Here is a 14,044-nt window from a genome sequence, read left to right on the forward strand (position 1 = left end):
TCATTGCATCACTCTCACTCAATCTTCTCTTCTTTCCCTCCTTGCAGGAAAAGAGAGTCCATAATAAGAGGGAGAGGGAGAGAAAAGGAGGTGGAATTACATAATTGGCAACCCTAACATCAGTAGAGGAGGTTGCCTTGGAAGTTTCTTGGAGTTGCTGACCAGCTGGGGGTGGGAGACGAAGAGAGGGGGCATCTCAGCAACCTGGTGACAGAATTACATCTCATACTATCAAATGGCATACAGCAGTCCCTCACATGGGGACTGATGTCAGCAGCCACTAAATGGTCATCATGTGCATAATGGTATCTGTACCCATTCTTCACATTACATTTCTAACTCTAGTTGTTTTATATGTAAACCTGAAATGCCATGTTTAAGCACCAGAGGGCTCATCCCCCAGAGTCCCAAGGGATCCCACAATCCCTTGGGAGCACCTATACATAAGGAGGCCTCACAGGTTGGAGAGACACTCTGAGACCTGTATTAAAGGACTACGGTCACACTTTACTTTGAGCTTGCTGTATCTAGTCTGACTCTTTATTCAAGACATAAGAACTGGCGACGAGATACAGATGACGAACCCCAATGCAACAATGCAGAGAACCGTGGGCATCCTGGAGAAATTTTCGGAGCGGGATGATTGGGAAACCTTCGTGGAGCGACTCGACTAGTACTTCATGGCCAACGAGCTGGAAGGTGAAGCGAACAGTGGCAAACGAAGGGCGATCCTCCTCACCATTTGTGGGGCACCAACGTATGACCTCATGAAAAATCTGCTTGCTCCAGCGAAACCCACAGAGAAGTCGTACGCCGATTTGTGCACACTGGTCCGAGAGCATTTGAACCTGAAGGAAAGCATTCTGATGGTGAGGTATCGGTTCTACACCTACAAGAGATCTGAAGGCCAGGAAGTGATGAGCTACGTCGCTGAGCAAAGGCGCCTTGCAGGACATTGCGAATTTGAAGGACACTTGGAGTACATGCTTAGGGACTTCTTTGTATTTGGCATTGTCCATGAAGTAATACTTCGCAAACTCTTGACTGTAGAGAACCCAACCTTGAGTAAAGCCAAAGCGATAGCCCAGGCATTTATCGCCACCAGTGACAATACCAAACAAATCTCTCAGCACACCGGTGCTGCTGCAAGTACGGTGACCAAAGCAACGTTGTTTTCAAATTGGAATGTACACGGCAGGATTTACATGCCTGCAGCTACACGTCCGCAGGTGACTCAGAGTCCACCATCAAGGGTGGTGAATGCAAGGACATTAACACCTTTTTGGCGCTGCGGGTTGATCATCGTTTCCATTCATGCTGCTTCAAAGGATATATTTGCAAGGGCTGTGGAACAATGGGACACCTCCAACCTATGTGCAGGCGAGCTGCAAACCCTGATAATCCTGAAAACCACCATGTTGCAGAGGAGAACAGATCCACGGTGGATCACGACGAACCAGAGGCTCAGACTGAGGAGGCTGAGGTATATGGGGTGCACATTTTTATCACAAGCTGGACATGGGCGCAAGCCAGTCCATAATGAGCAAAAAGACTTTCGATAAATTGTGGTGCAGCAAGGCCTCAAGGCCAGTCCTGACTCCCATTCACACTAAACTGAGAACGTACACAAAGGAACTGATTCCCGTAATTGGCAGTGCTACTGTAAAGGTCTCCTACGATGGAGCGGTGCACAATTTACCACTCTGGGTCGTATCATGCGATTGCCACACGCTGCTCGGCAGGAGCTGGCTGGGAAAGATACGCTGGAACTGGGACGACATCCGAACGCTTTCGTCCGTCGACGAAACTTCGTGTGCACAGATCCTAAACAAGTTCCCCTCATTGCTTGAACCAGGCATCGGGAAGTTCCAAGGAGCAAAAGTGCAGATCCATTTGATTCTGGGGGCGTGACCCATCCATCACAAGGTGAGAGCAGTACCGTACATGATGAAAGAGAGGGTGGAGATCGAACTGGACAGGCTGCAACGAGAGGGCATCATTTCGCCTATCGAATTCAACGACTGGGCCAGTCCAATTGTTCCAGTCCTCAAGGGAGATGGCACCATCAGAATCTGTGGTGATTACAAAGTTACTATCAATCGTTTCTCACTGCAGAATCAATACCCACTACCAAAGGCAGACAACCTATTTGCGATGCTGGCGGGAGGAAAGACGTTCACGAAGCTGGACTTGACCTCGGCCGACATGACGCAGGAGCTGGAGGAATCATCTGAGGACCTCACCTGCATCAACACACACAAAGGTCTCTTTATTTATAACAGATGCCCATTTGGGACTCGATTAGCCGTGGCAATATTCCAGAGGAACATGGAAAGCTTGCTGAAATCGGTCCCGCATGCCGTCTTCTTCCAGGACGACATCTTGGTTACAGGTCGGGACACCGTCGAGCATCTGCAGAAGCTGGCGGAGGTTGTTAGTCGGCTTAATCATGTGGGGCTCAGGGTTTTCCTGGCGCCTAAAGTGGAGTTCCTGGGGAGAAGAATCACAGCGGATGGCATCAGGCCCACTGATTCGAAGTCTGAGGCAATCAAGAACGCACCGAGACCACAGCACGTGATGGAGCTGCAGTCGTTTCTGGAACTCCTGAACTACTTTGGTAACTTCTTATCGGGTCTTAGCACATTGTTAGAACCACTGCACTCTTTACTGCATAAAGGAGATGAATGGGTATGGGGTAACAGCCAAGAAAATGCCTTTGAAAAAGCTAGGAAACTGTTATGTTCAAACGAATTGCTTGTGTTGTACGATCCATGTAAGCGTTTAGTGCTAGCATGTGATGCGTCATCATACGGTGTCGGGTGTGTATTGCAACAAGCTAATGAATTTCGGAAATTGCCACCAGTTGCTTATGCATCCAGAAGTCTGTCTAAGGCTGAGAGGGCCTACAATATGATCGAAAAAGAAGCGTTAGTGTGTGTTTTTGGGGTAAAGAAACTGCATCAATATCTGTTTGGGCTGAAATTTGAATTGGAAACTGACCATAAGCCACTGATATCCCTCTTCTCTGAAAGCAAGGGGATAAATACGAATGCATCGGCCCGCATCCAGTGATGGGCGCTCACGTTGTCCGCATACAAGTACGCCATCCGCGACAGGCCAGACACAGAAAACTGTGCCGATGCTCGAAGTAGATTGTCATTGCCCACCACAAGGGTGGCGATGGCACAACCTGCAGACTTAGTTATGGTAATGGAAGCATTCGAGAGTGACCTGTTATCGCTTGACAGATTAGAACCTGGATGAGCCAGGACCCATTACTGTCCTTAGTAAAACAACTGTGTGCTCCATGGGAGTTGGTCTAGTGTCTCGTTAGAGATGCAGGAAGAAATAAAGCCATACCAGCGGCGTAGGGATGAAATGTCCATACAGGCAGACTGCCTCCTATGGGGCAATCGGGTAGTGGTGCCAAAAAAGGGCAGGGATATTTTGATTGGTGATCTCCACAGCACCCACCCAGGCATCGTAATGGTAGAAACATAGAAACATAGAAAATAGGTGCAGGCCCTTCGAGCCTGCACCACCATTCAATAAGATCATGGCTGATCATTCCCTCAGTACCTCTTTCCTACTTTCTCTCCATACCCCTTGATCCCTTTAGCCATAAGGGCCATATCTAACTCCCTCTTGAATATGTCCAATAAACTGGCATGATGAAAGCGATAGCCAGATCCCACGTGTGGTGGCCCGGTATCGATGCAGACTTAGAGTCCTGCATGCACAAATGTAATACATGCTCACAGTTAAGCAACGCAGTCAGAGAGGCGCCACTAAGCTTATGGTCCTGGCCCTCCAAACCATGGCCCAGGATCCATGTCAACTATGTAAGCCCATTTTGGGTAAAATGTTCATTGTGGTTGTAGATGCATACTCCAAATGGATTGAATGTGTGATCATGTCGGCAAGCACGTCCGTTGCCACCATTGAAAGCCTGTGGGCCATGTTTGCCACGCACGGCCTGCCTGATGTCCTAGTGAGTGACTATGGGCCGTGCTTCACCAGTGCCGAGTTCAAAGAATTTATGACCCGCAAAAGGATCAAACATGTCGCATCTGCCCCGTTTAAACCAGCGTCCAATGGTCAGGCAGAATGAGCAGTGCAAACAATCAAGCAGAGCTTGAAAAGAGTAACTGAAGGCTCACTGCAGACTCGCCTATCCCGAGTCCTGCTTAGTTACCGCACAAGACCCCACTCGCTCACTGGGGGTCCTTCCCACTGAACTGCTCATGAAAAGGGCACTTAAGACAAGGCTCTCGTTAGTCCACCCTGATCTACACGAACAGGTAGAGAGCAGGTGGCTTCAACAGAATACATATCATGATCGCGCAAATGTGTCACGCGAAATCGAGATTAATGATCCTGTATTTTTGTTGGACTATGGACAAGGTCCCAAGTGTTACTGGCACTGTTATGGCCAAAGAGGGGAGTAGGGTATTTCTGGTCAAACTTTCGAATGGACTCACCTGCAGGAAACACTTGGACCAAACCAAACTCAGATTCACGGACTATCCAGAACAACCTACAATAGACTCTACCTTTTTCGACCCTCCAACACACACACACACAAGTGGCAACCGACCCAGCGATTGACCACGAAGCAAAACCCATCACCCGCAGCAGCCCAGCAGGACTCACCACGCCCAACAGCCCAGCAAGGCCAGCTGCACAGCAGCCCAGCGAGGGCCCAACAAATGACTCACCAAAACCAGCTTTTGCACTGAGACATTCAACCAGGGAAAGGAAGGCCCCAGATCGACTCACATTGTAAATAGTTACACTATTGACTTTGGGGGGGGGAGTGTTGTTATATATGTAAACATGAAATGTCACGTTTAACCACCAGAGGGCTCATCGCCTGGAGTCTCAAGGGATCCCACAATCCCTTGGGAGCACCTGTACATTAGGAGGTCTCACAGTTTAGAGAAATACTCTGAGACCTGTAATAAAGGACTACGGTCACACTTTATTTTGAGCTTGCAGTATTTAGTCTGACTCTTTATTCAAGACATAATACTATTCTCCCACAGATCTACCATGAGCCCCCCCCCCCCACTCTCCAGGAAGAAGAGGATGATGACTCCTCAGAGGAGCCTCCAGCTTCTGAGAGCACACCATCACCAGATATAAGCGCACCAAGCACCAGTGCAAATACGCACATCTCGGTGGGTGCCATGTGAGATAGAATATTGTTGTCACCTGATGTCTCACAAGTCACAAGTGAGCAAGAGGAGATGGTGAATTGAGGGACAGCAGTGGAGACTTCTCACCGGAGGGAGCAGGACACTCCCAGCTCTGTTGAGTTGCATGCATACGCTGAGCCTCAGGGGTATTCAGAAAGGGGACAATCCTTGAGGCTTTGACAGGTTTTATGAGCGCAATGTCCACAAATGTGCAGAGAATGGAGGCGTCTATCTCCAACTTGAGCACCACCATGTCGCAAGTGATGGCGACTGTCAGCTCTTCCATGGATGGAATGGCCACCTGCATGGAGCAGCGAATGTGCCACTCATATGAGTACATGTTCTCTATGGAGAATAGATGGCTATCTATGGAGCTTTGATGGCAGAGGCTCATAGATCTACTGTCTAGGAGGGATATCAGTTCTCATGGCCCCACTGATGTGCACCAAAATGCTCTCCAGCTCTTTGCAAGCAGGGAAATGTGGGTGGCCCATGAAAGGGATGATGGTGAGAGGGGAGAGGGAAGTGTGGGCTCCTTTCAAAGCGTTTACCCTTTTCCCCCCTGGCCACCCCCTCAGTCAGAGCCCCAGATGCCTCCTGGGATCGCGATGGCTGAGTCTGCCCCTGCACAGTCGCAGGAGAAGAAGACTTTGGTGGGGACATTAGAGATTCAAAAACCCAGAAGCTGTCCGCCAAAAGCGTCTAAACATCACAGCAGGGAAGTGAGCAGGCTGCCTCTACCTCTGCTGAAGCCACAGGGGCAGTATCTCGTCGAAGCGCGCACAGGAGAAAGATGAAACACAAGTAGATTCACAAGTGTAGCCATTTGAGTGTTTGGTTAAATGATTCTGTAACTTTTCCATTACTGTAATGTCACACATAAAAATCTTTTATTTTCACCACTTTCTGGTCATGGACAAATTTGTGTGCACATTTGGAAGTGGCTTAGTGAGTTGGAGTGAATAGTGAGACATAACGTTACCTCCAGCAATGGTGGTCAGTGTGAAAGGAATGGCTTGGTCATTGACGGGATGCTTTATAGTGTTACTGTGGAGTGGTGCCAATGTGGCGCAGCATATGACAGACATATGGGTTTATTGCGTAAAGTTAAGCAAATCTGCCCATCCCTGGCCTCCCGGGCAGCAATGTGTTCGGATGCTTGTAGAATCTGGACCGCAGGTTCCTTCTGCTCCACCTGCTCATCTTCCAGCTGATGCTCTTCCTGCTCATCTGAAGAGGCTATGCGCTTAGAGTCTTGCTCCTCATGCAGCACTAATCCTCGCTGCTGCGCTATGTTGTGCAGGGTGCAGCAGACCACTGGTGTCCCTGGCTGGTTGGTGCGTACTGAAGGGCTCCTCCAGATCTGTCAAGGCATCTGAAGCGCATTTTCAGCACGCCTAGTGACTGCTCTATGACACATCTGGTGGACATGTGGTTGTCATTATATCTCTCCTGGGCCTCTGTAGTCATCCTCCTCAAGGGTATCATGAGCCACGTCTTCAGTAGATAGCCCTTGTCTCCAAACAGCCAGCCAGTAAGTCTGTTTGGAGGTGCAAAGAGCTGAGGGAGGGTGGACTGGCGCAGCACAAACGAGTCATAACTGCTGCCAGGGAATCTGACACATGTGCATGATGAATTTTTTTGTAATAAAAGCAGAAAATGCTGGAAATCTCAGCAGGTCAGACAGCATCTGTGGAGAGAAAAGCAGAGTTAATGTTTCAGGTCGATGACCCTTCGTCAGAACTGCTGAGTGTTCGAAAAGAACACATTCTTCAGAAGCACTGAAAGAGGAAGGGGAAGAAAGAACTAAAGGGAAGGTCTCACCTCTGCTCTCACCCATTCCCCTCCCTCTCAGAACCATGACAGGGTTCCCCTTGTCCTCACCTTTCACCCAGCAGCCTCCACGTTCAATGGATCATCCTCCACCATTTCCGCCACCTCCAGCGTGATTCCACCACCAATCATATCTTTCCCTCCCCTCCCCTCCCCTCTCAGCATTCTGAAGGGACCACTCCCTCTGCGACACCCTGGTCCATTCTCCAATCACCCCCGAACACCCCCTCCCCTTCCCATGGCACCTTTCCGTGCAAGCGCAGGAGAAGCAACACCTGCTCTTTTACCTCCTCCCTTCCCATTGTCCAGGACCCCAAATACTCTTTCCGGGTGAAACAATGATTTACTTGTACTTCTTTCAATTTAGTATACTGTATTCACTACTCACGGTGTGGTCTCCTCCACACTGGGGAGACCAAGCGCAGATTGGGTGACCACTTTGCGGAACATCTCCGTTCAGTCCGTAAGCGTGATCCCTAGCTTCCGGTCGCCTGTCACTTTAATTCTCTACTCCATTCTAACGAAGCTCAATGAAAGCACAAGGGACAGCTCCTCATCTTTCGTTTAGGCACTTTGGCTCCCTTCCGCCCTCGCCCCCTGCTGACCCTATGTTTTATTTTCCTTGTCTTTAATGGCAGCTCATCTTTATACTGCCATTCACACCCTATCTAGACTAATGTTTTTCTAACTCCTGGCATTACCATTTCAATTCGGCCCATCATCCCCTTTGTCTCTCTAATCTCTCCTGTCTTCCATCTATCACAGACCTTCCCTTTTGTTCTTTCTTCCTCTCCCCCTTTCAGTGCTTCTTAAGAATGTGTTCTTTTCCAACACTCTCCAGTTCTGATGAAGGGTTGTTGACCCAAAACGTCAACTCTGCTTTTCATTCCACAGCTGCTGCCTGACCCGCTGAGATTTCCAGCATTTTCTATTTTTTTTTCAGATTCCAGCATCCGCTTTTATATTGCTGATCTTTTTATGGATGCAGATGAGCTGCACATTTAGGGAGTGGAAGCCCTTGAGCTTCACAAACACTCCTGGGTGATGTGGGGTGCCTTGATGGCCACATGAATGCAGTCAATGACGTCCTGCACCTGTGGGAAGCCAGCCAGAGCCACAAAGCCGAGCGCCCGATCAGTAATACTGACTTCATCAGTGGAACAGTTGACATAATTGGTTGGCTTGTGAAACATGAGATTGGTCACCTGACTGATGCATCTGCAGGCGGCCAACTGTGAGATCCTGCAAATATCTGCTGCAGATCCCTGGAAGGAGCCTGACGCAAAGAAGTTGAAGACAGTAGTGACTTTGACAGCCACTGGTAAGGCGTGTCCACCAGGTCCTTTGGGCAGCAGGTCTTGTTCCAGCAAGCTACAAATGTCTGCGCTGACCTGGCGCGATAGTCTGAGCCTCCTAAAATACTGCTGATCAATCATGTTCAGGAAGCTCATCCTCTGCCTGTGTACCCTGTGTTGAGGGTATCGCTTCTGGCATGGTTAAGCCCTATGCTGACCCCCTCTCTCCTGTGGAGCATCAGGTTGCTGAGGTGAAGGCTGCTGTTGTGGTTGCTGCTGTTGGGGCTGTTGCTGTTGATGTGACTGCTGTTGTTGGTGCTGGGGCTCACCTTGGTCCGATTCTGAGGTCCAAAGTGAGACAGGATAAGCAGCACCTGTGCTGATGTAATAGATGTCAGGTAAAGTGGAGATCAGAGGCCAAGTCCATCAATGTTGTCATAGTGACTAGCAATGTAGTGAGAGTGGCTTCTGAGGTTGTAAACTGCTGACAGCTAAATCTCTGCACACAATGGAGTCAGCAGCAGCCTTTCCATTAGACAAGGAAGCAGGTGTGATGTGGGAGTATTTATGTGTTTTTTCCAGCTGTCACTTAATGAACTTGCACAATGGCCATTGAGCTCCCGCCTCCCCTTCACAGGCAAGGTTCACGAGGTGTGTGAATCCCGTGCTCAAGAAGTTAAAGCCAAAACATGCGTTAAAAAGCCTCTTAAAGGTTGCTCCACAAGCATTTAAGTACTTTAATGAGGTCACCCACCTCTGCCGAGCGGGTCCGTGACGAGCTGGGAAACACGCCCGAGTTAAATGCAGAAGTCGACGGGATGACAGCGGGTTCCCGACTCGCTGGCAATTTTGGCGATGTTTACTGCTGACCTGTCCCCAGACCCACACGCTCGGGACTGGGAAAATGCCAGCTATCGACTTTTTCACTCTTCCTCTCTCCTCCAATCCGCAGGCTTTTAAAACCCAAGCTTGACATCACTTCATCATCGGTTCTTCATTTTCCTCAATTTCTTTCCCACTCTTTTCAGTTTTGGGCCTTCAGTTAGGTTCCACAATAACTTATTAAAAGCAGGGCATTCCAGGAGCTACAATAATAAGCTGCTGATAGCAATGCAACACTTCAACGTGTCTAAGCAATGATCTTGGCTTCCTATATGATGTTGCCGAACACTTCTAAAACTATTACTTTATCTGTTATACACTCTAATAATTTGGCATTTTTCAATGTTTTTTCTCAGTGTTTCATATTTTATGGTGAAGATGAAGCACAGCAATTGCCTTGGCATGATGCGAGAGACATTTGCACAACTAAAGGAGGAAACCTGGCATCAATTCAAAATGCTAAAGAACAAAGTATGTAATTATGGGCAATAATAGTATAAGACTGGAGTGCCCCTGTACTCACATACTTGCTTTTAATTAGTTTGCTTTCATTATGGAGGCACTTTCTCTCCCAGAAACAGGAGGTATTTCGGCAATGAACACCAGCCAGCATGCATATGATCACCTGGGTACCAAATTGGACAGATTGTTTATTATCTAAAATTCAAAATTAATAAATGAGTTCCACAATTTAATCCCAGATGAGGTTTGGTCCATATTTATGAAGCAATGAATAGCTCAGACCAACGGGAGCAATAATATCAAATTGATCTTCTTATGAGGAAAAGTAGTAGATTACATCTGGCGTTAATTCCATGATATACTCGTTAATATTTTCCACTTTCATTCTGTCAGCCACTAAAATTACTTATTGAGTGATAGCATATAGGCATTCAATTAATTCATCTGTAACATTGCTATTTTAGAAAAATCATTAACCCATTTAAAATAAATGAACTACAAGCTCAGCTAATACAATAGAGACAGAAATTTCCGATAAATGTGATAAGTATTCTGTTTGTACATTCATATCCCAGGACATGATTTTAGAACCTCAGTTTTTTACTAGGAAATATATGTATTTTGATTTCTTTTGATGATGTATCACATTTTTTTATATCATCTTCATTATTGGGGGTAATTGTTTTCAAACGGATGAAAATCAGGTGGGTTCTATAATGGGTGGGTAATCCACTCTGCCAGATTACTGCCCAATCAGTGACAGTGAAAATTACTCCCATTATTTTCATTGTTTTTCATAAATTAATGCAACTTATCAGGAATACCATCCCTATATCGTGTGCATTGCATTTACAAACAATCTGTTTTATTCATGAACACATTGATGTTCTACATCAGCTTATTGATTGAGCTAATAGAACTGGTAGAAAACCAGACTTAATTATTCTTTGTCAAATATGGGGGCGGAGGGGGCAAATTGCCCTTTTTATAGGATGCTTGGCAAATTGGGCAGTTCTTAATCAAAATGGGCGGTAATTACTCAAATTTAGACCAAGGTTGCAGTTGGGGCTAGGGAGGGGGGAAAACACAAAAACTATTTTTTCCAAGGAACAAAAAATTAAAAATCAGAAAACATTCGCAAGACCCATTTTAACTTAATCGCTGTAAAAGAATTTTAAAAGGATGATAAAAAACACTTTAACTTACCTTTCTTTGAAGAGGGACTTACCTACTGCCCAGCTCCAGCAGCTTTTCGTGGGCGTTTTTTTCAATCGTACCCACGGGTCACCGCTGAGCGCAAACTTGGGCGGTAGCATTTTGTTTGCCGGTCACGCCGGCGGTCCGCTCCCCAGCGATATTTCGAAACCACTGGCGGAACCGCCGGGTGCTTTTCCACCGAAAACATGCAGTACCGCCGAGAAAACCGTAATGTAGTGGAAATTCTAGCCCATTGTCTTTACGGGAATATGATAGCATGGATAGGAAGTTGGTTAAAAGGCACAAAACAGATAGTGGCAGATGATGGAGATCCATTAGATATATAGAAAATTGGGATAAAATGATAATAGTTTTGATAAGCTAAACAAGGAAAAACTATTCCCCCTGGTCAGCGAGTCAATATGTGGATGAAAATGCTTCCAGTGATCAGTGAGTTGGCAACATGAGGGAATAAATTTCTGATTGACATCAAAACAATTATGGGCGAGGTTAGGAGGGTTTTTTATGTATAGGATTGTTAGGTCAGGGAATGCTCGACCAGAAACAGCGGAGGAAGCAGAACCTATCATAACTTTTAATTGGATGTGGATAAATATTTGAAAAAAGAGAAATTTAAAAGAGTATGAGGAAAATGCAGGAAAATGGGACTAAGTGAATAGCTTTTTCAAAGAGCCAGCACAGGACTGATGGGCTGAATGGGTCCCCTTCTTTGCTGTAAAATGCTGTGATTCTACTGTTACATGACAAGTTCATAACTCAAATTTCCATTAAAAGTCAACAGTTCCACAGACTAAATCTGACAACCATTTATTTTTTAGCATGTTAGTAGAATTATATGTATGCTAGAGATCATTTTATTTCTAAAGCTAAATCTGGAATTAGTTCATTATTCTATTTTTTTATACTTGGATCATGAAGCACTTTGGGGCTTTTTTCTATCTTGGATAGAAACATAGAAACATAGAAAATAGGTGCAGGAGTAGGCCATTCGGCCCTTCTAGCCTGCACCGCCATTCAATGAGTTCATGGCTGAACATGCAACTTCAGTACCCCATTCCTGCTTTCTCACCATACCCCTTGATCCCCCTAGTAGTAAGGACTTCATCTAACTCCTTTTTGAATATATTTAGTGAATTGGCCTCAACAACTTTCTGTGGTAGAGAATTCCACAGGTTCACCACTCTCTGGGTGAAGAAATTTCTCCTCATCTCGGTCCTAAATGGCTTCCCCCTTATCCTTAGACTGTGTCCCCTGGTTCTGGACTTCCCCAACATTGGGAACATTCTTCCTGCATCTAATCTGGCTAACCCCGTCAGAATTTTAAACGTTTCTATGAGGTCCCCTCTCATTCTTCTGAACTCCAGTGAATACAAGCCCAGTTGATCCAGTCTTTCTTGATAGGTCAGTCCCGCCATCCCGGGAATCAGTCTGGTGAACCTTCGTTGCACTCCTTCAATAGCAAGAATGTCCTTCCTCAGGGTAGGAGACCAAAACTGTACACAGTACTCCAGGTGTGGCCTCACCAAGGCTCTGTACAACTGTAGCAATACCTCCCTGCCCCTGTACTCAAATCCCCTCGCTATGAAGGCCAACATGCCATTTGCTTTCTTAACCGCCTGCTGTACCTGCATGCCAACCTTCAATAACTGATGTACCATGACACCCAGGTCTCTTTGCACCTCCCCTTTTCCTAATCTGTCACCATTCAGATAATAGTCTGTCTCTCTGTTTTTACCACAAAAGTGGATAACCTCACATTTATCCACATTATACTTCATCTGCCATTCATTTGCCCACTCACCTAACCTATCCAAGTCGCTCTGCAGCCTCATAGCATCCTCCTCGCAGCTCACACTGCCACCCAACTTAGTGTCATCCGCAAATTTGGAGATACTACATTTAATCCCCTCGTCTAAATCATTAATGTACAGTGTAAACAGCTGGGGACCCAGCACAGAACCTTGCGGCACCCCACTAGTCACTGCCTGCCATTCTGAAAAGTCCCCATTTACTCCTACACTTTGCTTCCTGTCTGACAACCAGTTCTCAATCCATGTCAGCACACTACCCCCAATCCCATGTGCTTTAACTTTGCACATTAATCTCTTGTGTGGGACCTTGTCGAAAGCCTTCTGAAAGTCCAAATATACCACATCAACTGGTTCTCCCTTGTCCACTCTACTGGAAACATCCTCAAAAAATTCCAGAAGATTTGTCAAGCATGATTTCTCTTTCACAAATCCATGCTGACTTGGACCTATCATATCACCTCTTTCCAAATGCACTGCTATGAAATCCTTAATAATTGATTCCATCATTTTACCCACTACCGATGTCAGGCTGACCGGTCTATAATTCCGTTTTCTCTCTCCCTCCTTTTTTAAAAAGTGGGATTACATTGGCTACCCTCCACTACATAGGAACTAATCCAGAGTCTATGGAATGTTGTAAAATGACTGTCAATGCATCCACTATTTCCAAGGCCACCTCCTTAAGTACTCTGGGATGCAGTCCATCAGGCCCTGGGGATTTATCGGCCTTCAATCCCATCAATTTCCCCAACACAATTTCTCGACTAATAAGGATTTCCCTCAGTTCCTCCTCCTTACTAGACCCTCCGACCCCTTTTATATCCGGAAGGTTGTTGGTATCCTCCTCAGTGAATACCGAACCAAAGTACTTGTTCAATTGGTCCGCCATGTCTTTGTTCCCCTTTATGACTTCCCCTGATTCTGACTGCAGGGGACCTACGTTTGTCTTTACTAACCCTTTCCTCTTTACATATCTATGGAAACTTTTGCAATCCGTCTTAATGTTCCCTGCAAGCTTCTTCTCGTACTCCATTTTCCCTGCCCTAATCAAACCCTTTGTCCTCCTCTGCTGAGTTCTAAATTTCTCCCAGTCCCCGGGTTCGCTGCTATTTCTGGCCAATTTGTATGCCACTTCCTTGGCTTTAATACTATCCCTGATTTCCCTTGATAGCCACGGTTGAGCCACCTTCCCTTTTTTATTTTTACGCCAGACAGGAATGTACAATTGTTGTAGTTCATCCATGCGGTCTCTAAATGTCTGCCATTGCCCAACCACAGTCAACCCCTTCAGTATCATTCACCAATCTATCCTAGCCAATTCACGCCTCATACCTTCAAAGTTACC

General features: G+C 46.4%; 1 protein-coding gene across 1 annotated transcript in view; it reads left to right on the plus strand.

The window, feature by feature from the left end:
* Positions 1–14,044, plus strand: part of LOC139263974 (macrophage mannose receptor 1-like) — a 367,543-nt gene that overhangs the window by 298,067 nt on the left and 55,432 nt on the right. The window contains exon 21 of the mRNA XM_070880074.1: positions 9,565–9,679. Within this exon, the coding sequence (XP_070736175.1) occupies positions 9,565–9,679 (115 nt within the window). The remainder of the gene's footprint in view (positions 1–9,564; positions 9,680–14,044) is intronic.

Source organism: Pristiophorus japonicus, chromosome 5 (genome assembly GCF_044704955.1).
Source record: "Pristiophorus japonicus isolate sPriJap1 chromosome 5, sPriJap1.hap1, whole genome shotgun sequence".
Taxonomy (NCBI): Eukaryota; Metazoa; Chordata; class Chondrichthyes; family Pristiophoridae; genus Pristiophorus; species Pristiophorus japonicus.